A 21771-nucleotide genomic window follows, 5' to 3' on the forward strand; every position below is an offset into this window, starting at 1 on the left:
GTTGGTTCGCTAAGCGACACCGTGATTTAAAGACAGTCTCGTGCCGCGATTCACAAGAGGGTTTCACGTTGAACAACGAACATGCTATCAGTGGCACCCTCTACAGCCTGGGCACAATACACGAGTATTTACAGACCAGGGTGGGCCCAGCTGCTTCCAGAATTTCCCCAGAACCTCACCCAACCTTGGGCCTCCCCTGGCACTCTCCCGAAGGCACTGGCATGGTCAACGCCTCTCCGGTGCCACCCCCCCACTCCCAACCCCACCAACTACCCCTCAGCTATTTGCCCACATCATGCATCACAAAGCAATCGAACGATGGTGCGTTACTTTCCCCTTAAATCCACGCTTCTTCCCTTATCAGTGTGCATGAGAATGTGGGGTGGGTGTTGGGAGGGGAGTGAGGGAGGAATCTCTCAATGCCCCACCCAACACCCCCTCTAGAAAAGTGCCAGGTCTGTAAAGCTTGCAGGTGGCTTTAAGGTGAGAATGGAGAGAGATTGTGGCTGAGCCGCGCTGTCGGAGGGTCTGTACTGAGGGAGAACCACACTGTTGGAGGGTCAGTGCTGAGGGAGTGCCTCACTGTCGGAGGCGCCGTCTTTCAGGTTGAACAAGGGAGACGAACAAGCGGTGTGCAGTTCGAGTTCACTCCGGCCCTGGGGCCAATATTCACTAACCAGCCAGCCACTGCTGACAGAGCGATCAGACAAGGTCCCCATCAGTCCTTAAAGTTCCTCCTCCATCCACACGGTGACGAGCAACAGAGTGTGTTCATACCCGGTCTGTCTGCTCCCTACTGTCTCTCCTGGCTGGTGCTACACTCGGAGTCTTCCCCCGGGCTCCAGAGGCCACGGCTTTTGGTCTGGTGATGTCCCGCTGCACCCACGGGTGGCACAGTATCTGGTCGAGGGTGGGCCGTTCGGAGGGTTGGATGGAGAGGCACCATCGTATCAGCTCCTCGCACTCTGCAGGGAGAAGCGCAAGATAGTCCCTTAAAAATTGCATCGCGGGGAAGAAATGAATGTGAGAAAGAGAGAGAGAGAGACTTCAGAAGGCGGTGGAGCAGAGGGATCTGGGTGTCCTGGTACATGAATCTCAAAAAGTTGGTACGCAGATGCAGCGAGTGATTAGGAAGCCAAATGGAAAGTTGTCCTTTATTGCGAGGGGGGGAATGGAGTATAAAAGTGGGGAAGTCTTGCTACAATTGGACAGGGCATTGGTGAGGCCGCTCCTGGGGAACTGTGGACATTTCTGGTCTCCTTACTTAAGGAGGGACAGACTCGCATTGGAAGCCGTTCAGAGAATGTTCACTCAGCTGATTCCTGGGATGAAGGGGGTTTGTCTGATGAGGAAAGGTTGAGCAGGTAGGGGTCTCTTCCCATTGGAGTTTAGAAGAATGAGAGATGATCTTATTGAAACATATCAGATTCTGAGGGGAGGGGGTTTGACAGGGTGGAAGCTGAGGGGATGTTTCCCCACCTCAAGGGGGGGAATCTAGAATGAGGGGAGGGAGCACAGTTTCAGAATGAGGGGTCTCGTGTTGAAGACAGAGATGAGGAGGAATTTCTTGTCTCAGAGGGTGGTCAGTCTGTGTAATTCTCTCCCCCCCTCCCCCTGAGAGCAGTGGGGGCTGGGTCACTGAATATATTCAAGGCCGAGTGAGACAGATTTCTGATCGTCGAGGCGAGTCGAGGGTTATGAGGGGGACGGACAGGGAAGTGGAGTTGTGGAGCAATCGGATCAGACGCGATCGTATTGAATGGGATAGCAGGATTGGGGGGCTGAATGGCCTCCTCCTGCCCCTGTGTCTTGAGATCTTAGCAAAGGAGACAGTGAAGGATGTTTTTTCAAAAATAAATCCCCTCTCTCCACCCCGTCTGCACTTACCCTTGGAGATGCTGCAGGGCAGCTGGATCTCGCCAGCCAGGATTTCCACATCTTCCTTGAAGGGGATAATACCACAGACCATGACGTAGAGCAAGACCCCGAGGGACCAGGCGATAGCGGAGAGGGCATGGTAGCGCCCTTCGCTGATGTACTCTGGTGGGTTGAACACTCTGGTGCCTGAGCATTTCCATCAGAAAGAGAGGGAAATAGAGAGAGAGAGAGAGGGACAAGATTAAAACCAGACAACATTCACTGTGACAATATTTAACCAACCCAGCATTGCTTTGGGGTTTCATGCCCCGAAGCCCCCAAATTACGCACGCCTGATGTTCGGCCCCTGCCTCATACCCCCAGCCCAGTGCTTGTACTGAGGGAGCACTGCACTGTTGGAGGGTCAGTGCCGAGGGAGCGCCGCACTGTCGGAGGGTCAGTACTGAGGGAGCGCCGCACTGTCGAACGGTCAGTGCTGAGGGAGCGCCGCACAGTCGAACGGTCAGTGCTGAGGGAGCGGTGCACAGTTGGATGGTCAGTGCTGAGAGAGCTCCACACTGTCGGAGGGTCAGTTCTGAGCCGCACTGTGGGAGGGAATTGGTGCCCGCGCAACAATCAGGGATCCCTGGTGGCAGAAAGAGAAAGGGGGAGCCGCTGTGCCCCCAGCTGCTTCCGGGATGCCCCCAGGGAGTGGCCGGGCTGAGATATGGCACTCACCACTGACATCGTTGTAGGCAGTGTTGCGCAGCATGGCTGCCGAGCCGAAGTCGATGAGCTTGAGCTCCCCGGTGCGCAGGTCGACTAGAAGGTTCTCGCTCTTGACGACCCGGTGCGCGAAACCACAGGCTTGGCAGTGCCGCAATGCCTCCACCGCCTGGCGGAAGAAGGAGCGGGAGCGCTCCTCGCGCAGCCAGCCCTGCTCGGTGATGAGGTCGAAGAGGTCCTTGGCTCTGGGCGGGCGCTCCATCACCAGCAGGAAGTCGTCCGGCCTGGAGAACCAGTCCAACAGGCGAATCACACCTCGGTGCTCCGGCAAAGACACCTTGCTCATCAGGATGATCTCCAGGGGCACACGGCAGTCATTCTGCAAACAGAGGGCACAAGGATGGCAGAATTCAGAACATGGACAGCAGGCAACAAGTTCACAAAGAGTGGGTGACAAGGAGTTGGGCGTGGGAGGTGGCTAGTTTGGGGAGATGGAGTTGGGGGTTGGAAGAGGCTGGTTTGGGGGAGATGGAGTTGGGGGTGTGAAGACGCTGGTTTGGGGGGAGATGGAGTTGGGGGTGGGTAGGGGGTGGGAAGAGGCTGGTTTTTGGGAGATGGAGTTGGGGGTGCGTAGGGTGTGAGAAGAGGCTTCTTTGGGGGGAACACAAGTTGAGAATGAAGTTCTAGCTAAAAAAAAGTCCCTTGTGGGGCGACCCCTGGTGGCAAGCTCACCTTTAACAATTTTCTGTTGCGATGTGTCAGTTTCCTGGTTTTTTCCCTCTAAACTGATGTCACGGAGGGACAGCAAAGTAAACATTATCTCAAAGGCAATGAGATCTAAGGTTGTAATAAATATATCACAGAATGAAGATTGAAAAAAAAGCCTTCGTCATTTTTCACTGAATTGCAAACAAGAACCAGCTCCTCTGCACAAACACACTCACACTCACTCTCACACCCGCCCTCCAACATACACACACTCAGACACACTCTCTCACGCTCAGACACACACTTGCACACACTCAGAAACACTCGCACACACACTCACATTCAGAATTATTTGTACACACTCAGACACACTCGCACAAACACTCACATTCAGAATTACTCGCACACACACTCAGACACACTCACACTTTTTGAGTTACTTGCTCACACTCAGTCACACTCACACACTCTCACATTCAGACTTACTCACACACACACTGAGACACAGTCGTACACACTCTCACATTCAGAGTTATTCGCACACAGACCCCGACACACTCACACATTCAGAGTTACTCGCACACACTCAGACACACTCGCAAATTCAGAGTTACTTGCACACTCTCAGGCAAACTCCCACACTCTCATATTCAGAGTTACTCGCACACACACTCAGACACACTCAGACACACTCTCACATATGCTCACACTCAGACACGCACACATTCTCACATTTGTGCACACACACACTTGCACACTCACACGCACACTTTGCACACACTCAGATGCACACTCGCACACTCTCAGACAGAGACACGTTCACAAGTCTTATTTAATAAATTTGAAACTCACCAGACGACCCCAATCCGCCACTTTCTTCCTGGGCACGTGTTAAACCGCCACCTGTGACAGAAACAGGATCTCAATTCATTCAATCCAGCTGACTTTAAACACTACATCGATATTGATATATTTTAAGTAAAGCTTCATGCTGAGTTAACACACACCTTGTCTCCCTCCCCCCTATAGAAACATCAGCAACACCTGCAGATGTAAACATTGATTCCTGGGAATTATTTTGGATCTTCATCCCCCCGCGACCCCCGGAATGTTGTAATGTTGTGCTCGCGTTTTATAATTTATTGCACTAAAAACGGAAGCTTCTAGATGGCAGTGTGTCTCTGTGTATGCCTGTGTGTGTGTTTGTGTGTGTGCGTGTTTGGCTGTGCATGACTGTAAGGATCTCTGTGTGAGTGAGTGAATGTGTCTATGTGTCTATTTGTGTGCATGTTTGTGTGAGTGAGTGTCTGTGTGAATGTTTTTGCCTGTGTGTGTCTCTGATTGTGTTTGCGTGTGTTTTTGTGTCTGAGTGTGTCTTTGTGTGTGTCTGAGTGTGTCTTTATGTGTGTCTGAGTGTGTCTCTGTGTGTGTCTGAGTGTGTGTTTGTGTGTGTCTGAGTGTGTCTCTGTGTGTGTTTGTGTGTGTCTGCGTATGTGTGTGTGTGTTTGTGTGTGTCTGAGTGTGTGTTTGTGTGTGTCTGGGTGTGTGTGTGTGTGTTTGTGTCTGAGTGTGTGTGTGTGTGTCTGAGTGTGTTTGTGTGTGTCTGTGTGTGTCTCTGTGTGTGTCTGGGTGTGTGTGTGTTTGTGTCTGAGTGTGTGTGTGTCTATATATCGATGTGCTTATTTCATTAATGCCCTCCCTTTCCCCTCCTCTCTCACCGGAGCTCCATCGGAGATCCTCACAGCCGAGTAAACAGTTCTGAAGCCGCCGCTGCCCAGTTTATTGCCCACACTGTACAGATCCTTGAAGCTTTCTCTCTTCTTCCTCTTCTTTACTGCAGGACCTGAGGCAGAGAGAGAGAGAGAGAGAATTACACTCCATCCAATGATCCCAGCCTTAGTTTAACAAAATTATGACAATCAAACATCACATCAGACTGAAATGGTTCTTAGTGACAAATAATCCCGACCCTTCCCAGCCCATTAAACTCAAGCGAGAGTTAATGAGTTTGCCCACTGCCTCTCTCGCTCACTCACAGGTGTTTCTGTCACACCTTCTCTCCGTCTCTTGCTAACCTCTTTTTTGTGCGTGTCTGTGTCTCTCTTTCTGTGTCTCACTGCTGTCTGGCTCTCTCTCGTTCTGTTTCTCTAGCTCTCTCTCTGACTCTCTCTGTCTCTCTTTCTTTCTCTCTCTTTCTTTCTCTCTCTGTCTTTCTCTATCTCTGTCTCTCTTTTTCATTCTTTCTCTTGCTTTCCCTCTCTCTCTCCGACTTACTCTGCAATCGGCCGCCTCCAGTCCGTTCACCGGCGCATTGTGTGCACCCTTTTAAAGGGAATTTTTGGGTTGGGGAGGTGGTCAGGTCTCCCTCTTCAAGGGGGCTGCCAATATGTTGGATTCCTCTTCCATCTCCCTGTCTGTTCCGTTAGATGAATTGTTTCCCACTGAAACTTTCTCTTGTGTTGAAATGAATATGTTAGTACCAAAGACCCATCGAAGCGAACCTCCATCTCCCTCTGCATCCGTCTCTGCCCCCTCCGCCCCAGTCCATCTCTGTGCCTGTCTCTCTCTCTCTCTCTCTCTCAGTTTCTGTCTCTGCATCCCACTGGCTCTCAAGAACTCCTGCTCAATCCCCTTCTCCCCAAACACCAACTTCTGGGGAGCGGATTGGGGCGGGGGTTGGGGTGGGGTGGAGGGGGATGTTAAAGACCCTGCGCGGACACTCGGGGAACTCACGTTGTTATAAAAAACTTCATACCTGGGTACGATTCCTCGGCCGGTGTCTGACTGTACACAGCCCCGGACTTGGTATACAGCATGGCTCTGCGGGGGACGCTGCTGTTAAGATTCCTCTGGGCAGAGAAAGAGAGTCTCGTATTCGTTTACAAAATGTTTCTTTTTAAAGGAAGAATTTTGTCCTTCAAGGGGTTCACAGGCAGAGCAGAAGTTGAGTCTTTTGCCCCTTTCCCTGGTTGCTGTTGGTTACAAGGCGGTGTGTCAATTTCACCTCGAATGTATCAGTGTTCCAGCGAAGGCTGGAAATCCACAACCAAAACCCCAAAAAAATACCTGGAAAAACTCAGCAGGTCTGGCAGCATCTGCGGGGAGGGGCACAGTTCACCTTTCGAGTCCCTGTGACTCTTGAGCAGAACTAAGGGAAAGCAGAAGAGGGGTGAAATATAAACTGGTTTAAGGGGCAGGGGGGAGGAGACAATTAGAGCTGGATCGAGGGTCAGTGAAAGGTGGGTGGAGACAAAAGATGTCACAGACAAAAGGAGAAAGAGGTGTTGATGGTGGTGAAATTGGCGAAGAAATGTGCTAATGGCGACATTAAGGGTAGAAAGCAGATAGACCAATGGATGGAAACACATTTAAAAATAATTGGAATAGGTGGGAATAGAAAAATATTTATAAATTATTGGAAAAGAGGGGGTGGGGATGGAGGAGAGAGTTTGTGATCTAAAATTGTTCAACTCAATATTCAGTCTGAAAGGCTGTAAAATAACTAGTCGGTAGATAAGGTGCTGTTCCTCCAGTTTGCGTTGAGAAATAAAACAATTGATGTTGCTCTCACTCTTTCTCTCTCTCTCTCTCTGACTCTCTGTCCTTCTATCTCTCTCTCTATTTCTGCATCTCTTTCTTTTTATCTCTCTTTTCCAGTGTCTCAGGTGGACATAAAATATCTCCTGGCCCCTATTGGAAGTAAAGCGGGCTGGCGGGGGTTGGGGTGGGGGTTGGGGGGAAGAGTTCTCCCTGGTGTCCAGGGCCCGAAACTTATCCTTCAGCCAAAACCACGAAAAGGCACAGATGACCTGTGTCATTGTGTGACATCAGCTGCTCATGGGATCTCCCTCTGCACAAAATAGCGATCCCTTTCCCTACAAGAGTGACCGCACCTGCAAAGGTGTTTCATTTTCTGCGAGGCTCTTGGAGGTTTCTGCTGGTCGGGAAAGGCGCTATATAATGGCAAGTCTTTCTTTCGCTACGGTCTGTATTCCTTTGTCTCTCTCTCTCTCTCTCTCTTCGATAAGGGGGCAATTGGATAAATACTGAAAGGGCAAAAACTTGCAGGGTTATGGGGGACTGGAAGTGCTGGTGGGGTCTGTGGGTGAAGAGTGTTGGTCTAAATGGACAGCTCTTTCAAAGAGCCAACACATGTATAATGGGCTGAATGGCCTCCTCTTGAGATGCGTCATTCTGTGATTGTACGAATGCCTCCGCCTTCAAAGGCTCCGCCTCCCCCTCCTCCACCCCCGTTCAACCTGCTCACCCCCCTACATTAGTTTATGAAACTGAACCTGCCTGACTGCTGTTGAGCCTCTGTTAGGTTGTCGAGGTTTTGTTGACAGCAGGTGGCAGCATTTGCCACAATTTCATATTGGGCCATCCACAGGAGGAGGCCATTCAGCCCTTCAAGGCTACAGGGCCTGAAAAGGCCTCCTCTTGTTCCTGTTTAAAAGGCTCGAGACAGAGGCTGAATGGGCCTCCTCCTGTTCCTGTGGAACAGTCTCGGGAGATGGGGCTGAATGGCCTCCTGCTGTTCCTGTGTAACAGGCTTCAGAGAGTGGGCTGAATGGGCCTCATCCTGTTCCTGTGTAACAGTCTCGAGAGAGGGGCTGAATGGCCTCCTCCTGTTCCTGTTTGCAGAGACTTGTACACACTCACACAATCACACACACACAATATACAACTGATTGAGACAAAGTTTAATTTTATTGAGTACACACAAGACATCATAAATACGCAGGTAGTTTCTATGGCATCAGCTCGATGGGCCGAATGGCCTGCTATGCTGTAACAACTGTCGGTTCGCTAACCGACACCATGATTTAAAGACAGTCTCGTGCCGCGATTCACAAGAGGGTTTCAAGTTGAACCACGAACATGATATCAGCGGCACCCTCTACAGCCTGGACACAATACACGAGTATTTACAGACCAGGGTGGGCCCAGCTGCTTCCAGAATTTCCCCAGAAGCTCATCAAATCTCGGGCCTCCCCTGGTGCTCTCCCGAAGGCACTGGCATGGCCAACTGCTCTACGGTGCCATCCCCAGCCCCATCAACACCCCCTCAGCTATTTGCCCACAGCGTGCGTCACAAAGCGATTGAACGACTGTGCGTTGCTTTCCCCTTAAATCCACATTTCTTCCCTTATCAGTGTGCATGAGGATGTGGGGGGTGTGGGGGTGGGTGTGGGAGTGAGAGAGGAATCTCTCAATGCCCCAGGCAACACCACCTCCAGAAAAGTCCCTGGTCTGTAAAGCTCGCAAGTGACCTTAAGGGGAGAATGGAGAGAGATTGTGGCTGCACATTGAAATCACTGTTGGATGGTCAGTACGGATGGAACGCTGCACTGTCGGAGGGTCAGTGCTGAGAGAGTAGGTTTGTAGTTTGGGAGGCCATTCAGCCCATCTCATGCCTGTTAGACAGGAACAGGAGGATGCCATTCTGCCCCTCGAGCCTTCCTCGATTCAACTAGATTGCAGCTGGTCTGCATCTTAACTCCATCTGCTGCCCTCGGTTCTGTAATCCTCAATCCCCCCCTTACCCAGAACAATCTCCTAATCTCAGGTTGGAAATTTACAATTGCCCTCCCCCCCATCTCAGCCTCGACAGGCTTATCGGGGGGAGGGAGTTCCCCATTTCCACTCCACTTTGTGTCAAGTGCTTCCTGACATCACCCCTGACCGCCTGGCTCCAACTTTGATGGTCAGTCGCCTCATTCTGGGCTCTCCCACCCCCTCCAAACCCATCATCTTAACCCCTCGATCAGAACACCCCTTAATCTTCGATACTCGAGGGAATACAAGCTCGGCCTGTGGGACCCGTCATCAGAACTTAACCCTCTCAGACCCAGGTCGTTCTGGTGATTCTGCGCTGCAATCCTGAAGTACTCTCTCTCTCTCTCACTCTGCCTCTCTCTCTCGCTGTCTCTCTCTTACTGTCTCTCCACATCCCTATCTCTATCTCTTTCTCTCTCTATTTCGCACTGTCTCTCTCTGTCTCTCTTTGTGTCTCTCTCTCTGTTTCTCTCTCTGTATCTCTCTGTCTCTGGCTCTCTGCCTCTCTCTCTCTCTCTGTTTATCTCTTGCTCTCTCTGTGTCGATCTCTCTCTGTCGATCTCTCTCTGTATTTCACTGTCTATCTCTCTCTATCTCTCTCTCACTATCTTCTCTCTTTCTCTCTGCCTCTCTCTCTCCCTATGTCTCTCACTCTCCCTCTTTCTCTCTCTTTCTGTCTCTCCCTTTATCTCTCTTACTGTTGCTCTCTCTGACTCTCTGACTTTCTTGCTCTGTCTCTCTCTCTGTGTCTCTCTGTCCTTCTATCTCTCTCTCTCTATATCTGGGTCTCTTTCTTCCTGTCTCTCTTTTCCTGTGACTCTTTCTCTTTGTCTTTCTCGGTCCCTCTCTCTATCTCTCTCTCTCACTTTCTGTATCTTTCTCTGTCTGACTCTCTCTTATTCTCTGTTTGCCTCACTCTCCCCTTTTCTCTCCCACGCTCTCTTTCACTCTGCCTGTCTCACTCTGTCTGTCTCACTTTCTGTCTCTGTCTCTCTGTCTCTCTATCTCTCTCTCTCCCTTTCCCCTGGCCTCCATTATAAACCCCATTCTATAAGTATTTGCGATGCCATTGCATACACGGCTGTGGACCTGGTGCTGGGAAATGGGATTAGAATAGTTCGTTACTTGTTTGACTGACACAGACTAGATGGGTCGAAGGGCCTTTTTCTGTGCTGTAGACCTCTATGACTCTATGACACATAATTTGCCTCTCCATCGCCCTCTCTCAACCCAACACCAACCTTTACCTCAACTGTCTCATCACATCCCTCTCTCTCTCTCTCTCTCTCACTCCATCCTTCAGGATGAGACATTAAACCTGAGGCCTGCGTCCACCCCCTCAGGTGGACATAAAAGATCTCCTGGCCCCTATTGGAAGGAAAGCGGGTTGGTGGGGGTGGGTGGGGGTTGGGGGGAAGAGTTCTCCCCGGTGTCCTGGGCCCGAAACGTATCCCTCAGCCAACACCACGAAAAGGAACAGATGACCTGGATCATCGTGTGACATCGGCTGCTCGTGGGATCTTCCTCTGTGCAAAATGGCGATCCCTTTCCCTATAAGAGTGACACCACCTGCAAAGTTGCATCATTGGCTGCGAGGCACATGGAGGTGTCTGCTGGTGGTGAAAGGCGCTATATAAACACACATCGTTCTTTCGATACCGTCAGTCTATCCTTGTCTCTCTCTCGTTCTCTTCGTTAAGGGGGGGAATTGGATAAATACTGGAAGGGGAAAAAGTTGCAGGGTTATGGGGGATGAAAGAGCTGGTGGGATCATGGGGAAGAGTGTGGGGCTAATTGGACAGCTCTTCCAAAGAACCAGCACATGCATGATGGGCTGAATGGCCTCCTCTTGAGCTGTGTCATTCTGTGATTGTACGAACGCCTCCGCCTTCAAAGGCTCCACCTCCCCCTCCCCCACCCCCCATGAGGTTTTGAAACCGAACCTGCCCAACTGCTGTTAAGCCTCTGTCAGGTCGTCGAGGTTTTGTTGACCAGCAGGTGGCAGCATTTGCCACAATTTCATATTGGGCCATCCACGGGAGGAGGCCATTCAGCCCTTCGAGGTGTCTCTCTCTCTCTCTCTCTCTCTCTATCTCTCTCTGTCTCACTATCTGTGTGTCTCTCTCTTTTTGTCTCTCTTTTCCTGTGTCTCTATCTCTCTCTCTTTCTCGGTCCCTCTCTCTATCTCTCTCTCACTTTCTGTCTGTTTGTCTGTCTTACTCTCTCTCTGTCTCTCACTCTCTTTCTCTGTTTGCCTCACTCTCTCTTTCTCTCTATCTCACTCTCCCCAACCCCGTTCAACCTGCCCAGTCCCCAACATGAGCTTTTGAAACTGAACCTGCCTGACTGCTGTTGAGCCTCTTTCCGGTCGTCGAGGTTTTGTTGACCAGCAGGTGGCAGCATTTGCCACAATTTCATAATGGGCCATCCACAGGAGGAGGCCATTCAGCCCTTAGAGGCTCAAGGGCCTGAATGAGCCTCCTCCTCTTCCTCTGTAACAGTCTCGAGAGAGGGGCTGATTGGCCTCCTCCTGTTTCTGTTTGCACGTACACACACAATATACCACTGACTGAAACAATGTTTCATTTTATTGAGTAATCACAAAACAGCATAAATAGGCAGGTAGTTTCTCTGGCATCAGCTCAATGGGCCGAATGGCCTGTTATGCTGTAACGAATGTCGGTTCGCTAACCGACACCATGATTTAAAGACAGTCTCGTGCCACGATTCACAAGAGGGTTTCACGTTGAACCACGAACATGATATCAGCGGCACCCTCTACGGCCTGGACACAATACACGAGTATGTACAGACCAGGGTGGGCCCAGCTGCTTCCAGAATTTCCCCAGAACCTCACCCAACCTCAGGCCTCCCCTGGCGCTCTCCCGAAGGCACTGGCATGGCCAAAGCTTCTCCAGTGCCAATCGCCCCACCCCTAACCCCACCAACTCCCCCTCAACTATTTGCCCACAGCGTGCGTCACAATTCGATCGAACGACTGTCTGTTGCTTTCGTCTTAAATCCACATTTCTTCCCTTATCAGTGTGCATGAGGATGTGGGGGGATGGGGGATGGGGGTGGGGATGGGATTGAGGGAGGAATCTCTCAATGCCCCACCCAACACCCCCTCCAGAAAAGTGCCAGGTCTGTAAAGCTTGCAACTGGCCTTAAGGGGAGAATGGAGAGAGATTGCGGCTGCCCATGGAAATCGCTGTCGGATAGTCAGTACTGAGGGAGAACCTTTGTAGTCTCGGAGGCCATTCAGCCCCTCTCAAGCAATTTAGACAGGAATGGGTGGAGGCCATTCTGCCCCTCGAGCCTTCTTCGATTCAACTAGATCACGGCTGATCTGCATCTTAACTCCATCTGCTGCCCTCGGTTCTGTAATCCTCAATCCCCCCCTTACCCAGAAAAGTCTCCCAATCTCAGGTTGGAAATTTACAATTGCCCTCCCCCCCATCTCAGCCTCGACAGGCTTATTGGGGGGGAGGGAGTTCTCCATTTCCACTCCACTTTGTGTCAAGTGCTTCCTGACATCTCCCCTGACCGCCTGGCTCAAACTTTGATGTTCTGCCCGCTAATTCTTGGCTCTCCCACCCCCTCCAAACCATCATCTTAAACCCCTCGATCAGAACACTCCTTAATCTTCGATACTCAAGGGAATACAAGCTCGGCCTGTGGGACCCGTCACCAGAATTTAATCCTCTCAGACCCAGGTCGTTCTGGGGTTTCTGCGGTGCAATCCTGAAGTACTCTCTCTCTCTGTCTATCTCTCTATCTTTCACTGTCTATCTCTCTCTATCTCTATCTCACTATCTCTCTCTATCTCTCCCTCTCGGTCCCTCTTTCTCTCTCTCCCTGTCTCTCTCTATAACAATCTCTCTGTTTCTCCCTCTATCTCTCTTTCTGTTGCTCTCTCTGACTCTCTGACTCTCTCTCTCTGTGTCTCTCTCTCTCTGTCTCTCTGTGTCCTTCTATCTCTCTCTCTATCTCTGTGTCTCTCTCTTTTTGTCTCTTTTCCTGTGTCTCTATCTCTCTCTCTTTCTCGGTCTCTCTCTCTGTCTCTGTGTCTCTCTGTCCTTCTATATCTCTCTCTCTCACTATCTCTGTGTCTCTCTCTTTTTGTCTCTCTTTTCCTGTGTCTCTATCTCTCTCTCTTTCTCGGTCCCTCTCTCTATCTCTCTCTCTCACTTTCTGTCTGTTTGTCTGTCTTACTCTCTCTCTGTCTCTCACTCTCTTTCTCTGTTTGCCTCACTCTCTCTTTCTCTCTATCTCACTCTCCCCAACCCCGTTCAACCTGCCCACTCCCCAACATGAACTTTTGAAACTGAACCTGCCTGACTGCTGTTGAGCCTCTGTCAGGTAGCCAAGATTTTGTTGACCAGCAGGTGGCAGTGTTTGCCACAATTTCAGATTGGGCCATCGACAGGAGGAGGCCATTCAGCCTTTCGAGGCTCAAGGTCCTGACTGAGCCTCGTCTTGTCCCTGTGTAACAGTCTTGAGAGAGGGGCTGAATGGCCTCTTCCTCTTCCTGTTTGCAGAGACGTGTACACATACAAACAGACAATATACCACTGACTGAAACAATGTTTAATTTTATGGACTACACACAAAACATCATAAATGCACAGGTAGTTTCTCTGGCTTAAGCTGGATGGGCTGAATGGCCTGTTATGCTGTAACGACTGTCGGTTCGCTAAGAGACACCACGATTTGTAGATAGTCTCGTGTCGCGATTCACAAGAGGGTTTCACGTTGAACCACGAACATATCAGCGGCACCCTCTACAGCCTGGACACAATACACGAGTATTTACAGACCAGGGTGGGCCCAGCTGCTTCCAGAATTTCCCCAGAACCTCACCCAACCTCGGGCCTCCCCTGGCGCTCTCCAAAAGGCACTGGCATGGCCAACGCCTCTCCGGGGCCATTCCCAACCCCCAACCTCAGCAACTACCCCTCAGCTATTTGCCCACAGCTTGCACCATGAAAAGGAACAGATGACCTGGGTCATCATGTGACATCAGCTGCTCGTGGAATCTTTCTCTGTGCAAAATAGCGATCCCTTTCCCTGTAAGAGTAACCCCACCTGCAAAGCTGCTTCATTTGCTGCGAGGCTGATGGAAGTCGGGAAAGGCGCTATATAAAGGCACGTCTTTCTTTTGCTACGGTCTCTATTCCCATGTCTCTCTCTCTCTCTCTGTCGTTCTCTTCGATATGGGGGGAATTGGATAAATACTGGAAGGGCAAAAACATGGATGGTTATGGGGGAGTGGAAGTGCCGGTGGGGTCGGTGGGTGAAGAGTGTGGAGCTAACTGGACAGCTCTTTCAAAGAGCCAGCACATGTATAATGGGCTGAATGGCTCCAAAGGCTCTGCACCCCCCTCCTCCACCCCCGTTCAACCTGCTCACCCCCCAACATGAGTTTATAAAACAGAACCTGCCCGAATGCTGTTGAGCCTCTGTCAGGTGGTCGAGATTCTGTTGACCAGCAGGTGGCAGCGTTTGCCAACAATTTCAGATTGGGCCATTGACAGGAGGAGGCCATTCAGCCGTTCAAGGCTCAAGGAGCTGAATGAGCCACCTCTTGTTCCTGTGTAACAATATAGAGAGGGGCTAAATGGCCTCCTCCTGTTCCTGTTTGCAGAGACGTGTACACACACACACACACAATATACCACTGACTGAAACAATGTTTAATTTTATTGAGTACACACAAAACATCATAAATACGCAGGTAATTTCTCTGGCATCAGCTCGATGGGCCGAATGGCCTGCTATGCTGTAACGACTGCTGGTTTGCTAAGCGACACCGTGATTTAAAAACAGTCTCGCGCAGCGATTCACCAGAGGGTTTCACTTTGAACTACGAAAATGATATCAGCGGCACCCTCTACGGCCTGGACACAATACACGAGTATTTACAGACCAGGGTGGGCCCAGCTGCTTCCAGAATTTCCCCAGAACCTCACCCAACCTTGGGCCACCCCTGGCGCTCTCCCGAAGGTACTGGCATGGTCAACGCCTCTCCGGTGCCATCCCCCCACTCCCAACCCCACCAACTACCCCTCAGCTATTCGCCCACATCATGCATCACATAGCAATTGAACGACGGTGCATTACTTTCCCCTTAAATCCACGCTTCTTCCATTATCAGTGTGCATGAGAATGTGCGGTGGGTGTTGGGAGGGGGGTGAGGGAGGAATCTCTCAATGCCCCACCCAACACCCCCTCTAGAAAAGTGCCAGGTCTGTAAAGCTTGCAGGTGGCTTTAAGGCGAGAATGGAGAGAGATTGTGGCTGAGCCGCGCTGTCGGAGGCTCTGTGCTGAGGGAGAACCACACTGTTGGAGGGTCAGTGCTGAGGGAGTGCCTCACTGTCGGAGGCGCCGTCTTTCAGGTTGAACAAGGGAGACGAACAAGCGGTGTGCAGTTCGAGTTCACTCCGGCCCTGGGGCCAATATTCACTGATCAGCCAGCCACTGCTGACAGAGCGATCAGATGAGGTCCCAAGGTGACAAGCAACAGAGTGTGTTCATGTCTGGTCTGTCTGCTCCCTTCTGTCTCTCCTGGCTGGTGCTACACTTGGAGTCTCCCCCCGGGCTCCAGAGGCCCACGGCTTTCAGTCTGGTGATGTCTCCCTGCACCCACGGGTGGCACAGTATCTGGTCGAGCGTGGGCCGATCGGAGGGTTGCATGGAGAGGCACCATCGTATCATCTCCTCGCACTCTGCAGGGGGAAGCACAAGATAGTCCGTTAAAAATTGCATCGTGGGGAAGAAATGAATGTGAGAAAGACAGAGAGAGACTGCAGAAGGCGGTGGAGCAGAGGGATCTGTGTGTCCTGGTACATGAATCTCAACAAGTTGGTACGCAGATGCAGCGAGTGATTAGGAAGCCAAATGGAAAGTTGTCCTTTATTGCGAGGGAGGGATGGAATATAAAAGTGGGGAAGTCTTGCTACAACTGGACAGGGCATTGGTGAGGCTGCTCCTGGGGCTCTGTGGACAGTTCTGGTCTCCTTACTTAAGGAGGGACAGACTCGCGTTGGAAGCCGTTCAGAGAAGGTTCACTCAGCTGATTCCTGGGACGAAGGGGGTTTGTCTGATGGGAAAAGGTTGAGCAGGTTGGGGCTCTACCCATTGGAGTTTAGAAGAATGAGAGGTGATCTTACAGTAACATATCAGATTCTGAGGGGAGGGGTGGATGCTGAGGGGATGTTTCCCAAACGCAAGGGGGGGAAACTAGAATGAGGGGAGGGGGCACAGTTTCAGAATGAGGGGTCAGCCATTGAAGACGGAGATGAGGAGGAATTTCTTGTCTCAGAGGGTGGTCAGTCTGTGGAATTCTCTCCCCCCCTCCCCCTGAGAGCAGTGGGGGCCGGGTCACTGAATATATTCAAGGCCGAGTGAGACAGATATCTGATCGATGAGGGGAGTCGAGGGTTATGAGGGGGACGGACAGGGAAGTGGAGTTGTGGAACAATCGGATCAGACGCGATCGTATTGAATGGGGAGCAGTATTGGGGGGCTGAATGGCCTCCTCCCGCCCCTGTGTCTTGAGATCTTAGGAAAGGAGTCAGTGAAGGATGTTTTTTCAATAATAAATCCCCTCTCTCCACCCCGTCTGCACTTACCCTTGGAGATGCTGCAGGGCAGCTGGATCTCGCCAGCCAGGATTTCCACATCTTGCTTGAAGGGGATAATACCACAGACCATGACGTAGAGCAAGACCCCGAGGGACCAGGCGGTAGCGGAGAGGGCATGGTAGCGCCCTTCGCTGATGTACTCTGGTGGGTTGAACACTCTGGTGCCTGAGCATTTCCATCAGAAAGAGAAGGAAATAGAGAGAGAGAGAGGGACAAGATTAAAACCAGACAACATTCACTGTGACAATATTTAACCAACCCAGCATTGCTTTGGGGTTTAACGCCCCGATGCCCCCAAATTACCCACGTCTGATGCTCGGCCCCTGCCTTATACCCCCAGCCCAGTGCTAGTACTGAGAGAGCACGGCACTGTCGGTGGGTCAGTGTCGTGGGATTGCCGCACTGTCGGAGGGTCAGTACTGAGGGAGCGCCGCACTGTCGGAGGGACAGTACTGAGGGAGAGCCGCACACTCTAACGGTCAGTGCTGAGGGAGTGGAGCACTGTTGGAGGGACAGTGCTGAGGGAGCGGCGCACTGTCGAAGTATCAGTACTGAGGGAGCGCCGCACTGTTGGAGGTTAAGTGCTGAGGGAGAGTCGCACTGTTGGAGGGTCAGTGCTGAGGGAGAGTTGCACTGTTGGAGGGTCAGTGCTGAGGGAGAGTCGCACTGTTGGAGGGTCAGTGCTGAGGGAGAGTCGCACTGTTGGAGGGTCAGTGCTGAGGGAGAGTCGCACAGTCGAACAGTCAGTACTGAGGGAGTGCCGTACTGTTGGAGGGTCAGTGCTGAGGGAGAGTCGCACTGTTGGAGGGTCAGTGCTGAGGGAGCGGTACACAGTCGGATGGTCAGTGCTGAGGGAGAGTCGCACTGTCGGAGAGTCAGCTCTGAGCCGTACTGTGGGAGGGAATTGGTGCCCGCGCAACAATCTGGGAGACCTGGTGGCAGAAAGAGAAAGGGGGAGCCGCTGTGCCCCCAGCTGCTTCCGGGATGCCCCCAGGGAGTGGCCGGGCTGAGATAGGGCACTCACCACTGACATCGGTGTAGGCGGTGTCACGCAGCAGGGCTGCCGAGCCGAAGTCGATGAGTTTGAGCTCGCCGGTGCGCAGGTCGACCAGAAGGTTCTCGCTCTTGACGTCCCGGTGCGCGACCCCACAGGCATGGCAGTGCTGCAGTGCCTCCACCGCCTGGCGGAAGAAGGAGCAGGAGCGCTCCTCGCACAGCCAGCCCTGCTCGGTGATGAGGTCGAAGAGGTCCTTGGCTCTGGGCGGGCGCTCCATCACCAGCAGGAAGTCGTCCGGCCTGGAGAACCAGTCCAGCAGGCGAATCACACCTCGGTGCTCCGGCAAAGACACCTTCCTCATCAGGATGATTTCCAGGGGCACGCGGCGGTCATTCTGCAAACAGAGGGCACAAGGATGGTAGAATTCAGAACATGGACAGCAGGCAACAAGTTCACAAAGAGTGGGTGACAAGGAGTTGGGTGTGGGAGGTGGCTGGTTTGGGGAGATGGAGTTGCGGGTGTGTAGACGCTGGTTTGGGGGGAGATGGAGTTGGGGGTGTGAAGAGGCTGGTTTAGGGGGAGATGGAGTTGGGGGAGTGAAGAGGCTGGTTTAGGGGAGATGGAGTTGGGGATGGGTAGGGTTTGGGAAGAGGCTGGTTTAGGGGAGATGAAGTTTGGGGTGGGTAGGGGGTGGGAAGAGGCTGGTTTTGGGGAGATGGAGTTGGGGGTGGGTAGGGTGTGGGAAGAGGCTGATTTGGGGGGAACACAAGTTGGGAATGATGTTCTAGCTAAAAAAAATTCCCTTGTTGGGCGACCCCTTGGGGCGAGTTCACCTTTAACAATTTTCTGTTGCGATGTGTCAGTTTCCTGGTTTTTTCCCTCTAAACTGATGTCACGGAGGGAAAGCAAAGTAAACATTATCTCAAAGGCAATGAGATCTAGGGTTGTAAAAAATATATCACAGAACGAAGATTGAAAAGAAAGCCTTCGTCATTTTTCACTGAATTGCAAACAAGAACCAGCTCCTCTGCACAAACACGCTCACACTCACTCTCGCACCCGCCCTCCAATATACACACACTCAGACACACTCTCTCACGCTCAGACACACACTTGCACACACTCAGAAACACTCACACACACACTCACATTCAGAATTATTTGTACACACTCAGACACACTCGCACAAACACTCACATTCAGAGTTACTCGCACACACACTCAGACACACTCACACATTTTGAGTCACTTGCTCACGCTCAGCCACAATCACACACACTCTCACATTCAGAGTTACTCACACACACACTGAGACACACTCACACACACTCTCACATTCAGACTTACTCACACACACACTGAGACACACTCACACACACTCTCACATTCAGACTTACTCACACACACACTGAGACACACTCGTACACACTCTCACATTCAGAGTTATTCGCACAAACACTCAGACACTCTCACATTCAGAGTTATTCGCACACACACTCAGACACACCCACACATTCATAGTTACTCGCACACACTCAGACACACTCGCACATTCAGAGTTACTTCCTCACACTCAGGTACACTCACACACTCTCACATTCAGACTTACACACACACTCAGACACACTCGCACACTTGCACATTCAGAGTTACTCGCACACACACTCAGACACCCTCGCACATTCAGAGTTACTTGCACACTCTCAGGCAAATTTGCACACTCTCACATTCAGAGTTACTCACACACAGACTCAGACACACTCACACACACTCTCACATGTGCTCACACTCAGACGCATTCACACACACTCTCACATATGCTCACACTCAGACACTTGCACACATTCTCACACTTGCACACACTCACACACTTGCACACTCACATGCACACTTTGCACACACTCAGATGCACACTCGCACACACTCAGACAGAGACACGTTTAGAAGTCTTATTTAATAAATTTGAAACTCACCAGACGACCCCAATCCACCACTTTCTTCCTGGGCACGAGTTTAACCGCCACCTGTCATGGAAACAGGATCTCAATTCATTCAAACCAGCTGACTTTAAACACTACATCGATATTGATATATTTTAAGTAAAGTTTCATGCTAAGTTAACACACACCTTGTCTCCCTCCCCCCTATAGAAACATCAGCAACACCTGCAGGTGTAAACATTGATTCCTGGGAATTATTTTGGATCTTCACTCCCCCCACGACCCCTGGAATGTTGTAACGTTGTGCTCGTGTTTTATAATTTATTGCACTAAAAAGGGAAGCTTCTCGATAGCAGTGTGTCTCTGTGTATGCCTGTGTGTGTGTGTCTGAGTGTGTGTTTGTGTGTGTGCGTGTTTGGCTGTGCATGACTGTGAGGATCTCTGTGTGAGTGAGTGAATGTGTCTATGTGTCTGTTTGTGTGCATGTTTGTGTGAGTGTCTGTGTGAATGTTTTTGCCTGTGTGTGTCTCTGAGTGTGTGTGTGTGTGTTTTTGTGTGTGTCTGGGTGTGTGCGTGTGTGTTTGTGTGTGACTGAGTGTGTGTGCGTGTGTGTCTGAGTGTGTGTGTGTGTGTGTCTTGGGGTGTGTGTGTGTTTGTGTCTGGGTGTGTGCTTGCATGTGTCTGAGTGTGACTCTGTGTGTGTCTGGGTGTGTGTGTGTGTCTGAGTGTGTGTTTGTGTGTGTCTGAGTGTGCGTGTGTTTGTGTCTGAGTGTGTGTTTTTGTGTGTCTGTTTGTGTCTGTGTGTGTGTCTGGGAGTGTGTGTATGTGTGTGTTTGTGTCTGAGTCTGTCATTGAGTGTGTCTGGGGGTGTGCGTGTGTCTGAGTGTGTGTTTGTGTGTGTCTGAGTGTGTGTTTGTGTGTGTCTGAGTGTGTCTCGGTGTGTGTCTGGGGGTGTGTGTGTGTCTGAGTGTGTCTCTGCGTGTGTCTGAGTGTGTGTTTGTGTGTGTCTGAGTGTGTCTCTGTGTGTGTCTGAGTGTGTGTGTGTGTTTGTGTCTGAGTGTGTGTGTGTCTACATATCGATGTGCTTATTTCATTAATGCCCTCCCTTTCCCCTCCTCTCTCACCGGAGCTCCATCAGAGATCCTCACAGCCGAGTAAACAGTTCCGAAGCCGCCGCTGCCCAGTTTATTGCCCACACTGTACAGATCCTTGAAGCTTTCTCTCTTCTTCCTCTGCTTCACTGCAGGAGCTGATGCAGAGAGAGAGAAAGAAAGAATTACACTCCATCCAATGATCCCAGCCTTAGTTTAACAAAATCATGACAGACAATCAAACATCACAACAGACTGAAATGGTTCTTAGTGAAAAATAATCCCGACCCTTCCCAGCCCACTAAACTCAAGCGAGAATTAATGAGTTTGCCCACTGCCTCTGTCTCTCACATGTATTTCTGTCACCTTCTCCGTCTCTCGCTAGCATCTTTTTGTGTGTCTGTGTCTCTCTTTCTGTGTCTCACTGTTGTCTTGCTCTCTCTCGTTCTGTTTCTCGAGCTCTATCTGTCTCTCTCTGTCTCTCTTTTTCTCTCTCTCTTTCTTTCTCTCTGTCTCTCTTTCTCTGTCTCTGTCTCTCTTTTTCATTCTTTCTCTCGCTTTCCCTGTCCCTCTCCGACTTACTCTGCAATCGGCCGCCTCCAGTCCGTACACCGGCGCATTGTGTGCACCCTTTTTAAAGGAATTTTTGGGTTGGGGAGGTGGTCGGGGCTCCCTCTTCAAGGGGGGATGCCAATATGTTGGATTCCTCTTTCACCTCCCTGTCTGTTCCGTTAGACGAATTGGTTCCCACTGAAACTTGCTCTTGTGTTGAAATGAATATGTTAGTACCAAAGACCCATCGATCCGAACCTCCCTCTCCCTCTGAATCCGTCTCTGCCCCCTCCGCCCCAGTCCATCTCTGTGCCTGTCTCTCTATCTCTCTCAGTTTCTGTCTCTGCATCCCACTTGCTCTCGAGAATTCCTGCTCACTCCCCTCTTCCCCAAACACCAACTTCTGGGGAGCGGGGGTGGGGGTTGGGGTTGGGGGGCGGGGGTGGGGGGGTGGTGGGGGCGGGTGGGGGAGGTGGGGGGGGTGGGAGGTGGGGTAAAGACACTGCGCGGACACTCGGGGAACTCACGTTGTTAAAAAAAAACTTCATACCTGGGTGCGATTCCTCGGCCGGTGTCTGACTGCACACAGTCCCGGACTTGGTATACAGCATGGCTCTGCGGGGGACGCTGCTCTTAAGATTCCTCTGGGCAGAGAAAGATAGTCTCGTAATCGTTTGCAAAATGTTTCTTTTTAA

At 51.2% G+C, this 21771-nt stretch overlaps 1 protein-coding gene and 1 pseudogene across 1 annotated transcript; both read right to left on the reverse strand.

The window, feature by feature from the left end:
* Positions 1–50: 50 nt before the first annotated feature.
* On the reverse strand, positions 51–10883 carry LOC121272766 (annotated as a pseudogene).
* Positions 10884–11578: 695 nt separating this feature from the next.
* LOC121272767 (serine/threonine-protein kinase pim-3-like) lies at positions 11579–21687 on the reverse strand. The gene is made up of 8 exons (XM_041179546.1): positions 21627–21687; positions 20558–20682; positions 19467–19517; positions 17521–17887; positions 16485–16661; positions 15466–15578; positions 12459–12581; positions 11579–11635 (listed from the first exon to the last, which is right to left on the reverse strand). Exons 1-8 carry the CDS (start codon positions 21685–21687, stop codon positions 11579–11581), a joined length of 1074 nt encoding a protein of 357 aa, XP_041035480.1.
* Positions 21688–21771: the final 84 nt, after the last annotated feature.

The sequence above is a fragment of the Carcharodon carcharias genome, chromosome 35, assembly GCF_017639515.1.
Source record: "Carcharodon carcharias isolate sCarCar2 chromosome 35, sCarCar2.pri, whole genome shotgun sequence".
NCBI lineage: Eukaryota > Metazoa > Chordata > Chondrichthyes > Lamniformes > Lamnidae > Carcharodon > Carcharodon carcharias.